A 20,442-nucleotide genomic window follows, 5' to 3' on the forward strand; every position below is an offset into this window, starting at 1 on the left:
TTTTCAAAGGTCAGTAGGTGGCACTCTCGCTTTAAAAATGTTGTGAGGTTTCACTATTGTCGTTGCTTAAGTCTAAAGATTTTAGAGCAGAAAGTGCCATCTAGTGGGCTCTGAAAATGAGGTCACTGTTTCATGAAGCCTCATAAGCCCATCAGCACTATCCATCTGGCATGCACATTGATAATCCCACTTCATTGGTTAAATGTCCAGACTTGACTAGCAGCAGTTGGACTGCAAGTTAGGGGTGAAATTTGTCTCATGTTGTTTGAAGCCTGAGCCTTTATGGTGCCATCTATTGAGCTCTTAAAGTTATGACGTGGTGTGGGTGAAATATATTGGATGTGCTGTCATGCCAAGAACAAAAAAACAAAACAGTCATTTTCATATCATGGTTTACGGCACTGGGACTCTGGAGTCAGATCCTTAAAATTGCTGCACAACAATATTTTGGTCTGCCGATGACTGCCAGCAACAAATATACTATGATCAATAGGTGTCTGGTCGCTATTCCATCATACTTATGTTTTATAACTGACATTGCTCATCAAAAATACATTACATTTCCTAAATGATAAGTAAATTAAAAAGATGCCTGCGATATGTCCTTTAAAAAAACTCCCTCAGAAAGGTGACCCACGGACGACTGATTTTCACTTTGGACTTCCGAACTTTCTTTTGACTAAAACTCAAAAACATGCAGTTGTTCTCTAGTGTCTTAAAGGCGCAACAGAGTTTGACTCCAGCTTTGTGATTTACTAGTAATCTGGGATGTTGCTGAAAGACAGCGAGTGTATGAATGTGACGAGTTGAATGTGGAGTGAGACCTCTGTGCCCTTCGCTGCCGCTCTGCCATGAAACTTTCATCATCTGGCCAGTGGCGCGCAGTCCCTGAACGTCTTCTCTATATTGCCCCGGGGTCATGAATAGTTTATCAACAGCAAGCGCCACAGTAAAACGGCACCCCCGGGTGATCCCGCCTACATCGCTGACGGTGTCACGAGCCTGCCGCCAGCCGCCCACTCGCCGCTGTAACTTCACAACCTGTCCTCGCTTCAAAGTAGTACCCTGCTGCTGATGCCCTGGACCTCTATAATTTCAGAGTGAGCTCGGGAGTGGCACCGGCGCGCTCACTGAAGGTTTCTCACGTATACAAGGCCTTGCTCTTCATTACTCACAGAAGTGAAGAGATATTTCTAGGAAATCTTTGGCCATCTCTTCCTGCTTAGTATTTGCAGCACAGTCTGTCTTCCTCAGGCATGAATGTGTTAGAACTGTGGAACCAAAGATCAGTTTCATGGCTGCACTTATTTTGGTGTCAGTTTTCTGGTCTGATTTGTTTATACAGGCGCGATCCTGCCAACAATTCAATTTGGTATCCTGACGCATCATCCCGCATTCAGTTATATTAAATGCTATTAATGCCCAAACTGATATTTATATTTATTTATTTTTCAGTGTTGTTGCTGATGTAGTCAGGACGTATTATAAATTATTAACATGACATTAAGTTGGAGGCACTGTTCTCTATTTTCATCTGTGGATGAATATTCTGTGTACTTTGATGATGTTTTACCTCTTGGAATCAAACTAAACTCAACAATGAAAAATTCAGATCCGAGCACTGACTATGTTGCTGCAGACATTTAGTCCAGGCCTGGCCAAGCCACGGCTCTTTCCCCAGGTTCATGCGGCTCTTCACCAAATGAGCCGCCAACCTTGCTGCCATTTTGGTCAAGTTGTTACCGAGATGATCCTTTATACAGGAAATAAGACAAAAAGTAATAGCTATTCCGGCGAAATGTCAAAATACTGTTCAAAGACTTTGGCTTGTGCTTAACTTTGAAACATAAACAATAAGCCCCGTGCTCTTGGAGCACGTTCAATGCCGATGCGAGTCATGGTCCTAAGACTCAGAGCCACATTGTCATTCCCTAAACTAAACGTATAGCATGTGTTTCATCTATTATTCTTTGTCGATCATTCGAAGTCTGTTTAATTCAGTGGAGTGAAGATGAGGCACTCCGGTCTGCAGCAGTAAAATAAATGGTGCACACATTTCTATCTATACCGCTTGATATTTAAGCCTTACAGCCTCACAAATTTGTAGGATGTGGCTCTTTTCAGCAGCACAGCAAAACAGTGTGGCTCTTAGTCTCTGACTGGTTGGCCACCCCCTGATTTAGTCTCTTTAGCTTAAAAGCATCACGTCTAGTCAGTGTTCACGTCTGTGTAATCCGGGATGCACTCAGCTCCACTTTCAAAGCAACAACGCTTAACCAGGTGACAGTGACTCAGTTAAGTTAACCAATAATCTGCTCTCTTGGTTAGAAAGAGTCTAAGAAAAATGCCACCTCCATGCGTTTATGAGGACCTGTAGGGTCCCTATGCATCCTGGAGTATCCTGCAGGGGTTGGCGTTGGGTGATGCTCCTGTCACTCTGTGTATTTAATCGTGTCACTTTGTATTTATAGCACCTTAAATGAGCATGTGCTGCATAAGGTGCTATTTAAAGTTGTGATCGGGGGTGAGGCTTCACGAAACAGAGCCCACTAGATGGCACTCCATGCAGTATACAGTCTAAGTATACAGATGTTTCAAAGGAGGGCACCACCTTTTGAGCTCTGAAAATAAGGACAGTGTTTCATGAAGCCTCACCAGGCCATCACCTGCACGCCCCAGCTCCTCCTGGGGAAACACCTGTGCGTCAACATGTAACACGAGAGGCTGACTTTGGTGTCAACTTTGGGGGCAAGTCTTCTTGAAAATAGTCATCATTTCATGGATTGGAATTGAGACTGTTTTGGTCCTGAGAAAGACAAATAAGGTGTGCTTGATTGGTTGGAATAAAAACCTGCACCGCCGTGGCCCTTTGAGGATCAACTTGAGCACCTCTGGTCTACACTTTAGATTTAAGACGGGAATACTGGAGTGCTGTCCTCACTGTTTAGCCTTCACCAGGATGTAATGTGGTCAAAAACAGTCGCTCATACATAACTGAAAACATACATACATATATTCCAACTTTCCCTCAAATCCACAAACACCACCGAAAACAAGTCTCCTTGAAGAGGAGACATTTTCTCCTCAGCTCATATTTTATCATATTTATATTAAATCACTCTCAGCTGGAGATAAAAGGATCCATCTCAGCTTTATCCGATGAATCCATCTTCCATGCGGATTCCATGCGTGCCTTTCTTCCTCTTCCAAATCTATAAACTCCATTAGTGTCTTGGAAAATGGTGCAGCAGCGAAGGTTAATGCTAATGTAATCCCCCCCTAATGCTCTTGCAATAAACACAGAAGTACTGTTTCCACTGAACTTCTTTTGTGAGAAACATTTCTGTTGACCTTCAAACACTGCCACGTGCTTCCTCTATAATCACACCACATCTTTGGCATTCGGACGCCGGTGTGGGTCAAAGACAGGATGTCAAGGAGAGTGCTTTTTTTTTTACCCTTCAAAGGAGAGATATTTAATCCGCACTAAATGGCAGTGTGAAGGCTCTTTATACTTTCATGTAACTTCCAAGTGAACACATAAAACTCTGAAAAGGCAGTGTGTGTGTGGTTCATCTTGAAGCAAATATGGTTGATGCCACTCTCTTTCTCAAATAGACTGTACACATCAGAACTGCTGTGCAAGGTAAACGTGTTGTGCGATCGGTCTTCTGATGGACTGCTGACCTCTGCGTGGAGTCCATGTCCTGGCACAGGACAGCTTTGGAGTGAGTGCTGACTAGCTTGCTGTTGAGGTGAACATATATAACCTCATTGAAATTCCTTATATGCAGGCTTCACATGCCTCACCAGCGCAGTCAGCGGAGCCTTCTATAACCACCTCTTCTGTCTAGCTAGAGATGTGCTTCAGCCTCCCTGTGTTCCAGATCACTCACCTCGATCCAAGCTTCGGTCAGTGTTGTACTGGAGTCCAGTCCGGTGTGAGCAGCTCTTATCCACATCTGACTCAACCTTGCCGCCTCACATTCTTCCACCTCACCAGCGAGTGTACAAAATATGGAAGAAACATGTTTTACATTTTCATAACGTCTCCTGCCAACTCAAAAGTCACAGTACTTAAAGGTTTCAAGAGCTATGCTTTATGCTGTGTGAAATAATCTTACATCATCTTCAGAGTTGGTTCTGTTGAGATCGAATACTAAATAAGTGTGAAACTTTCTAAGTGATGAAAAATTCAGCGCAGGATTGCTGCCTGATCCTGGGATGCACCTCGATGATTTCACGAGAAGATGTTCTGTCTGATGACCCGTATAGTGTCAATGTAAACAAGTGACTGAGCTTTAATATCAACAAATACATGCTGTAACATTGTGTGGTGGCTGGATGTTCAAATTGTGCCAGTGAAGTTGTAAGCCTGTTCTTGATCCCAACATATAGAGATCTTCTTTTTTTAAAAGTGGGTGAAGCAAGTTGAGAGAAGAAGCGACAAGAGGCAACCAGTGTCGTCTTCCATTCTCTGCTACTGACATTTTTGGGGAGTGGCCTGAGGCCTGAAGTTATCCCAAATGAATTTGCTGCCTTTGCCACAATTGTCAAATGAAAAGAAAGCCCAAAAGATAATATAAACTAAAATAGCTGAGAAAAAGCAACACTGAAAAGTCCCTCTATTTACTTTATGTTACAACAGAGGTGGGCAGTTAAATTTCCCAAAGGGCCACATTATAGACTGTGACTGTTGTGAAGGGCCATCATGCCAAACGAAAGGCGGCGATGGCTACGAAACGTGCCGGGAAAAAAAACAACTTAAGTAACGTGAATGGAATGAACCATTGAATATACAATGGAAGCAAGGACATTAAGAAGTGTAAATATGGCATGAAACCTTTTTTTACATCCATTATATTTGAAAATAAATCATAAAACTTATAAACATCTAAGATGATTCAACTAACTTTGAGAAAAATACTTACTGATAAGGCAAATGAAGAATCAAAAATTTAGTCATGAACCTGTCGTATTTACTATTGAACCAGTACGGCCTAAAACGGACGCGACAGAAAACTGACAACTTATCAGTTGTATCATTTTTTTGTCTGTCATCTGGAGGGCCACAAAAACACAGGCAAAGGGCCGCATGTGGCCCCTGGGCCACATTTTGCCCAAGTCTGTGTTACAGTGTGTGATTCAAACACAAACAAAGCTTTTGGGGGTGTTCAGCGACAAGGTTTTTTTCTGTTCCTTTGCCACTAGTCTCCCTATTTCTTTAACCTGTAAACACACGTGCATTTGATATTTATATATTGTGCATGAATAAATTCACTATTCTGTGTCATACGATCTGACCTATGTCCACCTCTGATCCTGCACCATCAGAACCTTCATCTGTTCGCATTAGTCATTGCTTCTACAACAAAGTGAATCTAATACACAGGGCTGCAGTCCAACAGTAACCTGCTCATCTTCCTTAAAAAACAATGACAAATCGCCCCAAAATTCCACTAATGTTGCTGGAGCTTCCTCCTTTTCACTGCACCCAGCTGCGCTTGTTTACAGAGTTGGTTCCCTGGTTACACCATCAGCTGGCGCCGGTGTTGGACCCAGTTACAACAACTAATTGTCTGCATAGTGCTGTATTTTATGGTAGTATATGCAAACAAATTCTATTTGTTTGCATATATTTTTTTTGGATATACTGAATAGAAAAAGTATTTCTTCCTTCAGAACATGTCTTGGTCGAATGCAGGTCAGAGACAAGATTTTCTCTTCTTAATATTTCGCTATGTAGTAGTGAAACATGGCGAAGTATGTGGGTCTGTGCTGTAGTAACAGACTTGTGTGACTTTGAATAGAGACAGGCAGGTCAGTGGCTGCACTGCTGCTGACCATATTGATATCAGCGGTTGCTGAATGTTTTTAAATCATTGATGAAAGGAGAATCATCTCCTGTACAGTGTTACAGTGTCCTGTACTGTACTGATAAGTTTCATGACTCCTCATCTGCCCATCACTACTACATCCTCATTCAGGAGGAGATTTTTTCGGCAAATGATGTTTTTATAATTATAGAAACACCTTTTTTTCATACGCACTCACACAAGTACTGTTCAATGCTTTCCAAAAACATGTGGTTTGTTCAGGAAGTATTGTAGTCTGTCAGCTTTAGATGGCTCATTATGAAGGAAATACATGAAAACAAATTGAAACCCACGCAGAGTGGCACTGTTTTCTCTCTCTCTTCTCTGCGCTTCTTGGGACTTTTAAATAGCTTGCTGGCCTCGCATGTGAGAACATTTCTTTCAAGCTCAAAATCAGCCTGCTGGCATCATTCTTGTCTTCTCCGCTTGACACTTCTGACACCAAACCAGTCATCGAGTAGTTTGGGCAAACATTCACAGCTCCCCCCCCTCGCTCTTGTTACTACGCTCTTTTCTTTCTCTGCTGCTGATTTTTGACAATAACACAAGCTTTTTGCACACGACATTGACTCACACTCTCCTCACACGCCCACAAGCACTTTTGTGTGTTTCTGTATACACTTAATCTTCAAAGTTTTAGATGCCACCAATGAGAGGAGAAATATTGAATAAGGGCGAGCGGTGCTGCTGTCAGACTCCTTTGTTGGTCCATCACAAATGTTCTCAGGAAGTCGACTTCAGATTTGACGAACGTGTCATTTCTGTTTTGAAGAACTCGCTCACAAAACGTGTCACTCACTGTGAAAATTAATAAAATGGGGCCAGTCATTTGTATGTTTCCTTTTGTGAAATGAGAAGCGTCTGGTGTGAAAGGAGGTTGTTGTCGCTGTGCTGCCTGGCAACCAGAGCAAAACACTGCGAGGCAGAATAAGGTTTGTCTTAAATGATGACATACTCCGTCAGAATTAAATTGTGACAAGACCATATTACACAGATTTTAAAATATCAACATTAAGCTTTGATTCTTCTTCTGATCAAGTTTATTGGTTTATAAATCTCTTCATGGTCTAAAGTCTTGCTATTTATCTGACTTGCTCTTACTGTACCAGCCCTCACGGAGCCACCGCTCCTCAGGAAGTTGTTTCTGTTTTGTTCCCACTATTAGAACAAATACATAAAGAGAAGCCCTTCTAGGTACAGTACTTTGGCCTAGAACTGTAGAATCAACTTCTTGTTGGTTGCAGGTACATTTTTAAACTGAAAGTGAAGACTCACCATTTCAGTGTTGCTTTTCCATGAACTATATATTCAGTATTTCCTATCTATCTACTTACTTTTTGGTGATGTTTTTAAGCAAAGGCGATTTTTGTCTCTGCTGTTTTCCCACCAGGGAGTCGTTCAGGTCGTCAACAGAGGGCAGTCTGGTCATGTTTTCTAAGCGTTTTCACCTTGACAGTAGCCGCAGATGTGGGCATGATGTGACCATGTTCACTCAAATTCAATGATGTGTGAATGTGTTTTAGCAAGAGCGCATAGACGTATGGCTGGTTTGGTGTTAGTGTCTCTTATTGTATTGTTTTTATCTAAAATTATTCTGAACTAACTTTAATGTGAAACGCTATATATATAAAAATAAAGTTTCAATCATTTTACAGAATATATATATATATATATATATATATATATATATATATATATATATATATATATATATATATATATATATATATATATATATATATATATATATGTATGCCACTACTGTATGAGCCCACATAATCAATTCCTGCCTTTCTAACTGAAAAACTAAATAGATCACATTGATTTTTCATTTATAATCTGCATGTGAGTCCAAAAATAAAATTGTGGTTGAATGTTAAAGACATTTTTAATCGATGAAAGGACAAAGGAACAAAGGATTCCATATCCATGGCATCGCAATTTACCGTTTGGATTCAATAAAATAGAGCATGACTTCATAAAACTGTTACTTTCAATGAAATCAATAATACAACTTCCATGTGGCTGTGTCTGCGGTGTTGCTCCTTCCACATTGTTTTAGGGTTGCTAAAGATCGCCAGGCAATTCAGGAGGTGGGATGCGGTGACATCATGTGTGCAGCTTATCATCTCATTGATGACCAACAGCTTGCTTGGGGGAGGTCTGCGCTCTCTGGGTGCATTTATAGTGTTCATATTTTTGGTTTTTGCCAACTTTTATCAAATTTACAGACGAGTAAAAAGCGAAAAAGAAGAGCTAGATTCATTTTGAGTGCACACATGATCCATCCATCTACTTTGTGAACTGATTTGTTCTCACAACTTGCTTCAGTTTGTGGTTTATTGCGGTGCAGGGAGGTTTTTTGTACTTCCTCTTCAGTGTGGTATTCATCTGCACTTATGTCAAACATGCCCTACTGAGTAGATGAAGATGAATGACAACATCCTTTCAATGATTTCGCCTCACAGAAGAAGTTATTTGAGCCATAATGCTACACAGTAAGCTGTTACACAATAATAACAAACATGTGTTTATAACTTCACTGAACCGAGTTGGATAAACCACATTCGTACAAAGTTGATGCTGGTTGAGAAAGAAGTGTGCGAGGATACACACTCCATCACGGTTGGTGATGTGCTGGGCTGTTAAGCAGTGTTTTTTTTTTTTTTTTTTTTTGGTTACAGCGCAGCGTTTGTTGTGAAAAGCGTGAGTGTGAGTTGAAGGCTTCAGCACCATGGACAGATCCTGCTGCGCTCGGGGAAAACGTCACTGACGCAGCTCAATGAAATTACTCAACTTATTTATCAACACTGCACCATTTTGATCTAAAATGCTTCCGACACAGATTTTATTTCATATTTTTTGTGGCAGAATGTATTCGTTTATAAGAATAGACAAAAAAAAGTCAAGGTTGAATCCATCAGGTTGTGATCAAGGTTGAACTCGTCCTTAATCCTGTCAGTGAGATGTGACCTTGAATAAGGATCAACAATGAGTGAGAAGAATGGAGACGAGTATTGTGTTGTTCCTGTCTCTTTTCTAGCTAGAAGGAAGGAAGAATGAAATGTGAACTCAGTAAATGTGAATTGTAGCTGAATTCAACCATTGGATATGTGGAAAGAACAAGTGTGTGACAATTACATCCATGATGCCGTTGCATGTTACTTTGTTTTTTTTCTTTGCAGCTTTTCTGCATGAACTTGAAAACATTTCAACTCTTTGTTTTACTTCTTTTTAATTGACATATTTATTGTCCACAGTGGTGGCAGCGACAATAGTTCTCTCACCCAGCATGACTCCGAACAAGGGAGAAAATGGATGAAGAAATATAGCTCCACTAAATAGTCGTGTTTGTTCTCACTCAGTGCAAGCTACTGAACTACATTGTCACCAGTTAACCACAAATAGACAGCATAACCTGTATTTTTTTTTTATTGGTTCAGTTCTTTGTTTCAGTACATATTGAACTCACAACCTCACCTGGATACATTTTATCGCACATAGCCTTGATGTCCATATTTACATAGTTCTTATTTGTCATCATAAGTTTCCGCCAACCTTTTTCTTAACTCTCCTTTAGTTGTCAAGAAAATATGCATATACACTGTAATGTGCTTAAAGAACAAAAAAAGAACTAAAAAAAAAATCTTCCATCATAACTCACCAAGGCTCACGAGGCATAAAAACTCAAATCTTAAAGTTTAAAGTCTGACGGAAAACTGACGAATTTATTTGTTTGCTGACACATTTAATAGACTCATCCTTACTGACAAATGTGACCAATGATGATGACTTTTTGGGATGCAACCATGGACGCCACCCCCACTCTCAAGAGCGCTTCATCACCCACCTCCTCCTCCTCCTCCTCATCCCCTTCCTCTCTTCGATCCTCCAAAAATACCAGCGTCACCGAGCAGACAGCCAGATAAAGGCAAAGGGAAAGAGACGGAGCGCGTCACTCTCACATTTGGCGCTGTTAAAGGTCGCCACGGTTTGGATCAATATGCCCCGTTTCTCCTCGAGCTGCTCCGAAACTCTCCTCCCTTCCCCGGCGTTGATGTGAACGCGTCATCGGTCGTGACGGATCTGCTCGATACTTGTGAAGATCCCACACTTTGCAGTGTTTTATGCCCCTTTTTTGATTCGACCGTCCGAGGAGAGCGTTAAAATGACAGCGACCAAGGAGCAGCCGAACCAGAGGCAGAACCCGCAGCAGCAGGATGAGGTGGGATTTCCATTTATTCTGGCAACAAAACACATGCGGGTCTGACCCAACACACTCCCGGTTATATGAGAACATCTCGGGTGATTCGTCCTCGGGTCGGGCCAATCAATCCGTGGTCCGTCGGCGGGTGCGCGGAGCTCCGCCGTCAGGTCCGGGGCTCCGAAGCCGCGTCCAGGCAGCACAGAGACGGACATTGTCATTCCGCCGCCGCCTCATCTCAGCTGTGGAAATTCACTCCCTGGATCAAACCCGCTCATCCCGATTACCCAACGTCTTCACCTCCAAATGTTCCTCCCGGGCTCTTAAAGGGTTAAACATGCCACCTCTTTTTTACGCAGGTGATGCTGCTTTTCTGTGGGATCTGAACTTCCCTGCACCAAAGCCTCCATCACAATTCATTATTGATCCTCCTGCTTTCAAATAGCCCTGGACTTCAGTCTCAATGTGTCTAATAAATGTAATCTAATAACATAATTTCATCACTCGCATGCCTCTATTCCACAGAGGGCTCTCCAAATTTGCCCTTAATTGAATTTCCGACTATTATTCGAGGAAATCAAAAGCCCAAAGCTTTGTAATTGAGTTTCAGTGCCTGAAATACGAGAAAACCTCGTGGGGTTGGGATTAAAATATAGCTCCGAGCCCATTTCAATAGCCTTCCTTGCTTATTTAAAGCACAACTGACTCCTGTTTTTAAGTTGTGTTCCTATGCAAGGGTTTCTTTACTACGACGTATGCTTCAGTTACACGTCTAGAAAGCTCCATTTGAACGAAACTGTCAATCCCAAACTTTTTTTTTTCTTTGACTGGTAGTAGTGGCTTGCTTGTGACACATATCTCAAGCCATTTAAAGGCCAAGCCTCTGAGACGTTGTCACATCATTGCAGCAACCCTGGCTTTGCCAACGTGAAACTAGAGCCCAGAGTGTTTTTTTTTTTTTTTTTTTTTTTTTTTTTTTTAAGATGTATCGTGATATCAAGATAACATGGTGCTTCAGTCATCAAACCTGATCCTGTGAGGTCCTTAGCATGGCAAGTCTTCATGAAAATTGCATGACTGGATGACAGGAAGAAAAGAGCAGAACAGTGTTGGGACGAATCTTTTTTGTTGTGTGTGAGTTTGCTCATGCTCTTAAAATGCACAAGGGTATGAAGGGCAGTAGTGGTCAGGGTCCAATCCTCACAGCAAGAAGGTGGCAGCTTTGAATCCACCCTGAAGTGGTCGCAAGTTTGAAGTGAACCTGGCTCCTGTCTAAGGCAGTGTATTGGCGGGAATCTATGACACATATTCCGGTCAGCTGTGATGCTACATCTGTGTGGTGTGGTTTATTCTGTTCCTTGAGTATTTGACTCTAGCGCCATGCCTCTTGTGAAAGTCTTTGAATAGGTCTTCAGCTCAAAGTGGCGTCCTGCGTTGACTCTGATGTTCCATGGTCTCGAAAGGTCTTGAGTCCTTGATGACTAGCGGCAGATTAATACAACTCCAAAACACAAACATGAATTGATATTTATTTATTAAATATCAGTACACAGCTCTTAAGTAACTGATGCAGTATCGCACCAAGTATTGATATGTTTTTTATGTATCAGTATTTTTTGTAAACCTATAATCCTCTCCGTGTGGAGTGTGTATGCACGGCCCAGTTGGCACTCTGGTTTCCTCTCACAGATTAATTCATGTCTCCAAGTCATAGATGTGTGTGTGTTCCGACCTGTCCTCGGTGTTCAACTGACCCCAAGTAGCTGAGATAGACTTGTGCCCACCTCAATCCCATCAAAGGAATGGGCGGGAGAACATGTGAATATGTTTCTACTCTCTCACCACGAGCCACTGAGCAGCGTTGTCAACAGACACTCCTGCCAGACTTCAGAATTTCCAAGGTGAGATTTTTTGGCCTGGGTTTTACAACACCAGCCGCCTTTGAACTTGAAGGATGCTCGCACATTTCCTTCAGAAGGGAGAGAAAGTTAAGCAATTTCCATTTCTCTACTGAGGTCAGAGTCCGACTCCTGACAGCAGTGTGAGTGGTGGTTTGCTGCTGGAACCCCTGATACACAATATCCACTACATATATTTTATAGCGCTTGGCTTCAGTGAGCGTAATTACTGTTTCATTGTCCAAATGTTCTGGCACCTTCACAACACTTACCTGCGCTGAGCTTTATCTAATTTCCAGTCTTGTTCTCCTCTGACCTGCAAGTGTTCATTTTCTGTTATGAGTGCTAACTGCCTCGATAAGACGCCTGCCCACCGTGGGTTGGCTGTTGAAGAGGTAGAATAGATGATGGTTATCGGTACACGCACAACACGAGGGGCTTTGTTTAGTGCCTGCGGTTGCTTAGTTATCAAGGCTCCGTTTTTAAACGGCGGAAGCATCGTGGCAAGACGCACCTCTCTGTTATTACTCTGCGTCTCATCGGTAATTACTTGTACTGTAAACAAGATTGCATAACACAAGTTATGAATAGATTCCAGGGAAATTTTCTGGAAGTGCTGATAAGGAGCACTGCTGGTGTTCTGGATTACTGTCAGCATCCTGTGGACCTGCACTGTCGCTGCTACCTTCAGCTCATTTTCATTGACATTCGCTGTCTCAAATGCTAAAACAGGTATCTTGTTATTTTGGTCAAACAATCGCAGTAATGATAACCATGGGCGAAAACTGCAATATGCCACTTGACGGATGTTTATTTTTTATTTTTTTTGCCAGTCTAATTCTTGTTAGATCAGATGTGAAAGAATTATTGCTGAGTCAAGTTTTATTTCTGTTCTAAAAAGAGGTCTCTGTTGAAGCCAGCTGTAAATCACTGAAACAATTCAGCCCCCATTTTTTTCTGACAGAAGGTGGTCTTGTACCTTGTTACTGCACATATACAGCTTTATGTTAAAAGTAAATAATGCTCTTTATTAAGGCACAAATATTTTCAGAACTCTCATGTGAACAGTTTAATTCAGAAGTGTGTGATTCGGCTACTGTTTTCAGTTGAGTTTTAGTTTTAAATGCAGTAATTCAGTGCACTACTTCCCCACTCGCAGTAGAAATCAGCACCCATGTATTGGGATAAAACCTCGTATGCGAAAGCATATGGTCCCAGGCTAATCATACATGCATTAAGTAATATTTTTACCGCATCATTCTTGATTATTTCATAAGTTATATCACACTCATATTTCATGAACTGCATTGCAAGCTGACTTTTCCCACTGTCTTTTTTCTCATGAAAATGTAGGTACTATCAGAACACAAATGTCTTTTGAACAGATCTATAGATGTCAACTCATGCAATCTCTTGTCAGCTGGTGAAACCACATCCAGATCCAGATGTCAAGAGTGAAACATAAGCACCACTCTCACTCATGCTGTGTAAGTGGCCTCCGCTTTCAGTATGATGGAAGTTGCATCAGTAGATAAGGTCAGAAATGGAGGTCAACGTTTGGACTGTCCATTAAGAAAGCAACAAGGGCCACACTGTGCTTACTGAAGTAAAGTCAACATGGCGTGAATGACAAGCTCGATGGGACGATGTCTGTCTCAAAGTCTTTGAGACATTTACTAAAAATGTTCAGTCAAGTGAGCGCTGTAGAAGATTCTCCTGGTGCACATAGTGCATTTGAAAGCTCCTTTAGAAAACATTTTGATCGTGAAAGATGTACCTGCCTAGTTTGACCCTCTGTAGACATGAGTCAAAGCAAAAAACTGCCTTTTAGGAGTTCTGTGTGACACGGTTCAGGGTAGGCTCCACCCCTCCTGACCGAATGTCCTCGCTGTAGCTGCAGTTAATAACACTGAGCTTATGGCCCGAGAGGCAGGTGTTAAGAGAAATGCAGTCACTGAGATTATGAGCGAAGAGGACGAGCTTGCACCAGCGCTGACCCTCTGATCTAGCAACTGTTTTTCATTCTAATCGTGGAACACGTCCACTGTGGCCTCACCCAGAGTTCAGCCGAGAATGAGGAGGAAGAAATGAGTGCGGAAGGAGGAGGGGGTGAGAAGAAGGATAGAATGATCAGGATGAAAAAAAAAAAAGTGTTTGTTTTGCATCTCAGTCTGTGTGAAAGACGCAGTTGTGTGTCTATGATTGAGCCTGTGTGGTGATGTGGATGACCTTGGAGCAGGAGGGAAAGAAAAGCCTGACTTCTGTTACCAGACGGTTTGTTGAGAAGGATGGCTGAAAGAGCTGCCGCACTCGAGTCAAGGCATGGATTTTCTCCTGGAATGGTCAATATAAGGAGAGATAAAATATAAGCGGAGGATAGAAGCCTAGTCATGCTCTGTTTTTCATGACAGTTGTGGCAGTTTGTGTGTGTGTGTGTGCTTGTGGGTGTGTATTAGTCATGATATCATGAACTGTGTGTGAGGCCTTTGCGTTTTATTTTTTATGTTAGCAGATTTATGCATTTGTGTGTCCATTTATGAGCCCCTGAGTGTGAAAGTCTGTTGAATTATTGTGTTATAAACTGAAATATTTGGACTATAAGCCGCTACCTTTTCCTGGCAGTGTCAACCTTCGGCTCATACAATGGTGCAGGTAATATATGGATTTCTACAGGCTGTGGTGTCAGAAACGGAGCATTTTGAGGTATTTAAATGGCAATAAAAGATGTGAGGAGTTCATGATTCAAGTTCAGAACATTGCTCAGTTTGTTTCATGAGTCACTATCGATGCTGGACGCCGTTTTCAAAACTAGTTCAGAAGTGATCCTCATGCATTTTTAAGCCGGGTTCATCACTGACCTTGCTACGGAGCAGACAGCTCCACTGCACCCGCAGCTTGTCTATCGACCGGCGCGGCTGAACAAGATCAGTTTTCCTCCTCAGATTTATAGTTCATTTGCTGTCTTCTCAAACGGAGTGGTTCCACTTGTGTTGACACACGTATGGTATTTTGTGTCTGCTTACTGTATTCGCATAGCGATGAATACACAATTGTTGTGTCGCACTTTATACGGTTGCATCATTGACCGTGCCCCTGCCAGTGTTCCTGTTTTAAGTATCAGTGTGTGCGTTGCATTTTGATGATTCCCTGACACGTTTATTGTGGGGCGTGTGTGTTTTTATTAGCGTGTCTCAGGCTTGCACACTTCTCCACTTCCGTACAGTCCGTTGTGGTGTGCTGTACTGCGGCGCGGCACTGATGATATTCTGAACGTGCCAGCTCCCTGCTGGCCTCCGAAATGTTTTGAAAATTCATCGCAGCTTCAGGCAACTTTCTCCCAAAATCACAAGCCAACTGACGCGGAGTGTGTTTGAATCTGTACGACAAAAAACATCATGTTCAACAACAACCGCAGGGACAAACTTGAGACTTAGCGCCTTTGCATTTCTTTTGCATTAAAGTATCAGTGGACTGGAATCTCAAGTATTCAGCAGCTGAATAATCCAACTGTCCCAGAAGTGGACCGTTGTGTATCTTCTCAATGTCAGTCATGTGCTGGATGTGAAAGTTTTTGAGAGTAGGTTTGTGGTTTACTTTTTGGCCTAGGTTTACTGGTTTACTGCTCATTTTTACGATTCTGTCTACATATGTCTATATACATATGTCTATATATATATGTCTATATATATATATGTCTATATATATATATATATATATATATATATATATATATATATGTCTATATATATATATATATATATATATATATATATATATGTCTATATATATATGTCTATATATATATATATATATATATATATATATATATATATATATATATATATATATATATATATATATATATATATATATATATGTCTATATATATATATATATATATATATATATATATACAGGTGTTTTAGTTTTTAGCATTTCGTTGTTGTGGACAGTCAATGTGTGTAGCTTCGCAGTCTAAGGTTCCATACAAATACAGCATTGTAACAGTGGCAGGGGAACTTTCTATTGTGTTATGACTTTTCCAAACTTTTCTCTTACCATCTCTCTTGATCTGCTTCATAATACATACACTTTTTTGGTAGCTAAGTTCATGGCACCGTAATTTAGTCATTTATAAACATGGAAACGCCTTAACATGCCCCCGAACCCACACTGACTTTCTCTTTGAATCGTTGTCCCTCTAATCTCCTTGTTACTAACAAGGAGACTCCAGCCAGGATTTGATTTGACATTAAGTTCATCAGCTCGGCGAAGATGAAGTGCTGCAGTGTTCCTGGCAAACAAGCTTTTCTCCACTGGCAGGACTTTTCTTTTAAGCACCGAGGTGGACGATCGATTGAACTCCCAGGAGCGAAATCTCATAGGCTCGTCCGTGAGGAGTCCTGATCAACGACACGCCGTCTGTTCGGCCCGAGAGCCACGACATGTCGACGCTCAAATTTTGGTGGAGGCTGTCGTGCTGCTGTCTCATGTTGTCAATGCTGAATAGAATGGAACGCACAGGTATTGAATAGAATTTGACTTTGTAACTGAAGATTTGATAAAAAAAACTGAAACTTCATTTTGGCACAAACATTGGAGAGAAAGACTGCAGTTTAGCTCCCAGCTACCCACTGGTGTCTTGTTGCTACATTCCCTCTAAAATAATTTAAACGTTTAGGTCCAACACTTTTTTTTTGCTTTTTTATCCTTTTATTCTACATAGTATTTTTTATGTTTTGCTATCCTTCAATCATATGTTTCGGTTTTTTTTTTCTATCATGTTGGCAACTTTTTCTTATATTTTCATATTTAAATGTCTGTGCAAAAAATTAAAATGCATTGCTATCGTAACCCTTTTATCCCACTTATAACCATTTTATGATCCAACCATTCCACTTTTTTAACAATCTTTGCTGCTATAAGATGCTTAGGGAACATTTCACACTGAATACATAAAAGATGAAAGTGAAATGCAACATTTGCCAACCATTTCTTTCAAACATTGTTCTGATCAATTAAAATATAAAGCTTAAAAACTTATTTATTTGAATTTATAAATGCATTTCCAACCATTTCCATTCATAATCTTGTTTATTGAATTACTGTGTGCAACACTGCAAGATGCTTTGAAATACTAAAAAAACAATGCGTTTTGTACCTCTCAGACTTACACTGTTTGAGATCATTGTGCTCACTTTGTGTGGAGCTCTGGCCTCTGCCACCCCTTTGACTGTCTGCTGTTGTGCCTTGCTGTTCAGGTCTGTGCAGTCTGTTTTTGTCTGTTGGCAAATGTTGAATGGCCTTTGAGTTGGTGATGCCCCACTGTGTGCCTTGTCTTCAGATGTCTAACATTGGGGCTGACTGTTAGTGTACTGTGGTTGTTGACCACCTCATGTGGTCCTTGCTTTTTGAAAGTTGGGGTTCAGAGGTGTGAGCTGGGGGCGATTGTCTGCGCTCCGTTCCACAAAGTCAGTCATTGACTACTCCCTTTATGATGTTCATGGACAATCTTTGAGCTCTTTTAGCAACCTGGTTTTATTCTACGCTCTGGTGTCGCCGGAAGACTCTGCATGCTGTTGTGAAGGCACTAACCTTCACAGTCCCAGCGGCCAAGCAGTGTAAACACAGTTAATGGTGAAATGATCGAATCAGTTGCTGAGGCACATCGCTTCATCCGACGGCAAGCTGCGCTGTCCTTCCCTCTTCACCTCTCCATCCCCACTCATTTCCTCTCAGCCGGCGATATTGCAGCCCAGCGCCTGCTGGACCCTGCCAATGTCACGTTAAAGGCATAAAAACACACGGCGCCACTTTTCAACCTCACACTGAGAGACAATTTCCTGCTTCCATGTTGACTCCGTGTCATTGAGCCCTTGTCTTCCACTCCTTCTGCTTTCCGTTCGCCGACTTCTCGTGATTAATGGCGTTTCTCTCGACTTCTGTGGCTGGAATCTCGTCGTGCCGTCTCATTTGCCGGAGCGCGCTCAGCCGCGTCTAATTGCGTTTAAATCAGGCTTGACTGCAAAGGAGAGACAAAGACTTGGACGCCCACCGTGCAAATCATATAAAACCACGTTTAAACCAGCCACAAATCGCCAAAGGAAAAGCAGCTTAATAGAAATCGCTCCATTGTTTTGCGTCCTTCACAGAGTGAAGTTGAGATTTATTCAATTATCTCCACATCACTGTTTGCTCTCTGAATTCCTGTTTCGCGTCAGCGATTTTAATACACCAATCATTAGCATTAATGAAGTATAACATTTCAATCCTTAATGTAATAAATCAATGCGAGGGTAGTTTTCCACATCAGACTGCGATAGAAAATTTGCAAGCAAAGTAAGAGTGTTTCCCTGGCTTTGTTAATGGCTTCTTTGTGGCACTCACACAGAATAATACAGGGGTTGTTTGAGGATAACACTAAATGAGGCACAGCATTAACTGCAACACTTGTTGCTCAAAGCGCTATAGTGAATAATTATAATATTTAAGTGGCATTTTTTTAAATGTAAAAGCCTGAACAGCTTTATGTTTTCTTCATTCACAAAATCTGGGATGTATGAACTCCAACAATAGTAACGTCATCATCCTTTACTTCCATCCTACGTCTCAAATTCACTTATCAGTCAAATGTCAGCTCACTTCATTTGAGATATTTAGGACGTTTGTTGAAGACAGCTGAATCAGCTCAGGCACGAAGAGATGGATGGATGTGGAGCTTGTGTTTGATATGCCGAATCTGCATTTGGCTGTTTTAATATTCCAGAGATTGTCAGCGCCGTGTCCCAGAGGCAAGCAAGGCAGTTCAGCTTGAACACGGCAGGAAAACAGATAAAAGAAAAGTGCTGAAGGGTTGCAATATGACAGGGGGAAAGATAGTGAGGGAAGTCGTTCGGAGAACGGGATTCAATTGGCGTGATATTTTTTTTCTTTTGTCCTAAATCTTTCAGAAGAGTCAAATTAATTGGTTACTGATGGTACTTTGAAAGACCAATAGCTAACAGGTAACATGTCTTTGTCAGCCTGTTGACCGTGTCAAGACAGACGTACTAGTTACCTGGATGTAACTCCAGTTCTATGAGTGCATGCGAAGCCCCCGCTATTGGTTTGTCCCTTATAAGGCATCACCTTTGCCCTGAAATATCTTTGATATACTCTCTGTCCAACTGGGAGACGGTGTATGACGCTACTGTGCGTTGTCCCTTTTTTCACTCAGGCACCTTGAATTGATCTTTGTATATGTGCGTTGTACACTCACCGTCCAGTGTCACGATATAACCTGCGCCCCCGCATCATGCGGAGCCCACTTTGCCATGATGTTCTCCATGCTGCCTGCTTTTTCTGTCTGTGTCAGGACCATCCTAAGGAAGCCAATGTCTATCCCGCTTGCCTCTCTCCTCCCCGGGATGAACATCTGTGGCATGCCTGTTTTAAGCCGAGAGGAAGTGTGTCCACTTCCTCCCTTGTGCCGTGACAGTTTTTTAAGTTACAAAGATCGAAGAAGGTAAAGAGGAGCATTCAAACATGGTGGAACTGGCGTGATCTTGTGTTGTTCTGAGACAGCAGCTCCCATATAAAGATGGGAAGCGGAGTTCAAAGCTGCTTTGACTCCGAAATATGGGCTGTTCCTTAATCTGAAAGGTGCGGTTTCTTTTGTTGGTGTTCATGAGATTAGTCTGCTAAAAATGCAAATTTTTGTTAACTGAACTTTGGGCGTTCTTGAGATGCTTCAGGAGTTATCCATCGATCTGGCATACTGATAGTGTCTAGTAGTACTTGAATGATTTCAGTGGGAAACTCAAATGAGACGTAGCAAATGTTTGATCTGTCAATGTATCCAGGGAAAATTGCCTCTAAATTCTACTGACATCAAAATCTACACTGACCAGAATCTCTGCATAACCTAGTTCATCTTCTGGAGTTGGAAGCATTTTTTTTTAATGGTTAAAGCCTCTTTATTGCCAGATGGGATATTTGAAGGGAGTCTTGGAGCTGCGCTTCTACTTGTGTGTGTAAACGAATCTAACACTAAACGAAGACAGAAAATATGTGTCCACTTTGCTGCCTATTGATTCACTCAAACTGGCTTCAGCAGAGATAAGTGTGAGCAGATGAACAGCGCCATTGATTCCATATGTATTCTTTGTGTAAAGGATCATAAATGTGCTCCGCGCAGCCTCAGGGACGGAGCGTAGATGAACCAGGATTAATTATCCATCAGACCTTTTTCATTTCTGAAGTTAAATAGCGATAAATAAACTCAGTAAATCGATGACTGCAAGCAATGAATCAGAGCAAAAGATAAACTTTTTAAAGGGGAGACGGTTTCGGGCCAAAAAGAGGTATTGCATTCTAAAAGTTTTGGCCTATTCAGTGCTGCAATCGGTAGGAAAAGTTATTCAAAGAGGGTAAAAGTATCATTGTAGTGGAGATATTTCAAGTTAAAATAGACGCTTTTGCCACC

The 20,442-nt window shown here is 41.5% G+C and overlaps 1 protein-coding gene across 3 annotated transcripts in view; it reads left to right on the top strand.

Annotated features, from left to right (window-relative positions):
- The window catches only part of LOC128765922 (inactive dipeptidyl peptidase 10-like), a 133,255-nt gene that overhangs the window by 47,692 nt on the left and 65,121 nt on the right, over positions 1–20,442 (top strand). The window contains exon 1 of one of the 3 annotated variants that reach the window (XM_053877173.1): positions 9,761–10,101. The exons of the other annotated variants lie outside the window; for them this stretch is intronic. Within the exon in view, the coding sequence (XP_053733148.1) occupies positions 10,045–10,101 (57 nt within the window). The 5' untranslated portion in view covers positions 9,761–10,044. Of the gene's footprint in view, positions 1–9,760; positions 10,102–20,442 lie in introns of those variants that run through there. 3 annotated transcript variants of the gene reach the window in all.

This window comes from Synchiropus splendidus, chromosome 10, assembly GCF_027744825.2.
Source record: "Synchiropus splendidus isolate RoL2022-P1 chromosome 10, RoL_Sspl_1.0, whole genome shotgun sequence".
Classification (NCBI taxonomy): domain Eukaryota; kingdom Metazoa; phylum Chordata; class Actinopteri; order Syngnathiformes; family Callionymidae; genus Synchiropus; species Synchiropus splendidus.